The sequence below is a fragment of the Cibotium barometz genome, chromosome 25 (genome assembly GCF_041138505.1).
Source record: "Cibotium barometz isolate CiBa-2024 chromosome 25, ASM4113850v1, whole genome shotgun sequence".
Taxonomy (NCBI): domain Eukaryota; kingdom Viridiplantae; phylum Streptophyta; class Polypodiopsida; order Cyatheales; family Cibotiaceae; genus Cibotium; species Cibotium barometz.
The window spans coordinates 24,317,938-24,320,619 of record NC_141070.1 but is presented as its reverse complement, the minus strand read 5'-3'; the positions used below and the strand labels follow the sequence as shown (position 1 = coordinate 24,320,619).

At 41.7% G+C, this 2,682-nt stretch overlaps 1 protein-coding gene across 1 annotated transcript; it reads right to left on the bottom strand.

Moving 5' to 3' along the window:
* Positions 1-2,164: 2,164 nt before the first annotated feature.
* Positions 2,165-2,682, bottom strand: LOC147624378 (uncharacterized). Its single transcript, XM_086819829.1, has 2 exons — positions 2,619-2,682; positions 2,165-2,527 (listed from the first exon to the last, which is right to left on the bottom strand). The coding sequence occupies exons 1-2, from the start codon at positions 2,649-2,651 to the stop codon at positions 2,165-2,167; spliced, it is 396 nt and encodes a 131-aa protein (XP_086675955.1). The 5' UTR covers positions 2,652-2,682.

Here is a 2,682-nt window from a genome sequence, read left to right as displayed (position 1 = left end):
TCAACCAACCCTCGGCCATGCTTCCTTCAGGCCTTGCACTTTGCCTCACAAAGTCTTTTAAGGTCTTCATGAAGCGCTCTAGGAAGAACATCCAACGTGCATGCACAGTGCCACATAAAGCGATTTCGTCCACTAAATGCACAATGAGATGTAGTTGACTTGTGAGAATGGTTCGCGGAAAAGTCTCCTCTACCAAACAAACCACCTCCACTGCCATAGCACGCACATCATCCAACATGGCTGGATCAATTGCTTTGGAACTAACATATCTGAAAAATAAATAAATAGTACGTTATACCTCATGCACGTTCATTTTGCAAGGTATAATGAAGGGTGATCTGACATGGGTTTTACATACCTCACAAGATCGCCAATCTTATAAATACATTTTTTCAAACTCTTATTTGCACAATGGTCGATGCTAGTAGGTAGTATGAACTGCGCACATAAGAGCACATGTATGTATGGTTTATGGCATTACAAAATTTAATTTCAACGTACAAGACTTGGAAAACACTTACTTGGAGCATCTTGTGCCAATCGTGGGACTTCAACCCATATAGTTACTCAACGTCTCTTTTCTTAGTGGTTGTAAAGGCTCCCTTCAATGATCTCATGCATCCAGTGGGAGTATGCAAAGTGGTGATGGCCTGCTTTACCTGCTTCTCCTCTTTCTTTGATATAATCCATGGTGCAGGTGGAAGACGAACGTGCCCACCCTCCTCTTGTGGCCAAGCTTGACGCATACGTCGTGTGACCCGCAAGTCCTCACGTGGCCAAGCTTGACGCATACGTCGTGTGACCCGCAAGTCCTCACGTACGCTAACATTGTCTCGTTTACCAATAACATGTTCCCAAATACCCGATCCCACATTCTTGAAGATGTGCATGGGATCAAGAAGATGGTTGATCTTAAGATGGGTCCAATATGGTAGCCGAAAAAAATGGAGTATCTACACAAGGGATTGCTCTATGTGACCTTTAATCCAATTAGAGACTACACAAAACAAGATTGAAAAACATTACTATACCTCTTCATGCCATCTGGAAGAAGAATATTTGTGGACTCCCAAATACGCTTCCAATCTTTTGCACGAAGTGTTTGTGGAGGAATGTTACTCTTACTAGCAACATATTTAGGATGATCTGAGGGGAGAAATCGATGATGATTATCGAATATGGTCTTACACAAACCGTCAGCATACTCATGTACTAACGAAGGGCCACAAACAGGACATGCATGTTTACCCGATGTTTTCAAACCTGTTAAAATATAAATAAAAGTTAGAATAATAAAGTCAATATTTATAATTAATATAGCCAATAGTATTAGAGTAGAGAGGTAATTAGAATTCTTACCAGAATAATCACTGTATCCGAGAAAGTCATGCATTGTCCACATCAACACTGCTTTTAAGTCGAAGTGTCGAGAGGAGGGAGGCCTACTAATGTCCACCACCGCAACACCTCTCCATAGTTCCTCCAACTCATCAATCAACGGTTCGAGATAAACATCCATATGCTTGACTTTATGTTTCCCTGGAATTAGAAGGGATAACATAAGATGTCCCTTCTTGATCGCCATTGATGGTGGAAGGTTGTAATTCACCAACACAACTGGCCACACGCTGTATGCGGTGCTTTTGAAACCAAATGGATTCACTCCATCCATACCTAGGCCAAGTCTCAAGTTTCTGGCTCTGTTTTAAAGCTGGGCCACTCATCTTCAATATGCTTCCAAGCAAGAGTGTCTGCGGGAATTCTCCACATGCCATCATCCAATCAATGTGAGGAATGCCATGACATGAGCTCTGCTATGGATTTGCACTTGAACATGTGTTTGATGCGTGGAATTATAGGAAAGTGTCGCAAGACTTTACGAGGTACATCAAAACTCTTCACATCTATTCTATACCTTGCTTCACCACAAGTGGGACAATGTCGAGCCTCCTTATGCGTCCCACAAAAGAAAATGCAATCATTGACGCATGCATGTATGCGATCATAATCCAATCCTCCAAGAGATGTCACATAGCGCCTCGCTATGTCTCTTGAAGTGGGTAGTCTATTTTCCCATGTTTGATAATAGCCTGCATCCAATATCATCAATTAGTCCTAAATCCTAAACCTTAAACCACTAATTCAAATTTGCAAGTTAGAATGCTTACTTCAATAATGCGTCAAGGCTTGCATTACTCCATCCATAAACTGTTTGTATATTGAGTAGTTCAAGTGAAACACGTAAAATAGAGAATGTGCACCCTTCAAAAACCGGTGTCGATGAAGCCTTGTAAAGATGCTCTTGTTCCATATCATCGTCGTCCATACCTTTGGGATCATCCTTAAAAAGATTCCGCACCATATCATCAAACACTTCCTCTTCCACAACTTCGTGGGGTGCAGGGCTATTGTCATCCCTTTCCCACTCATCTCTGACAATAGATCCCGAAGCTCCAGCATCATCTCGTCGACGCTTTGCGTGCTCTCGTCGCGCGTAGGGTACCATGTTAGGGTGTGGTACTGCATCCTGCTTCAATTAGAGTTTATATATTACAACTCCATTAATTTAATTTAGATACCATGAGTCATTTGAATACTATCAATTTACATCTACTCACCTCTAAACCTGTTTGATTCCATTCTCCATACATGGAGATGTGATTCAAGGTAATTCGACGTGCT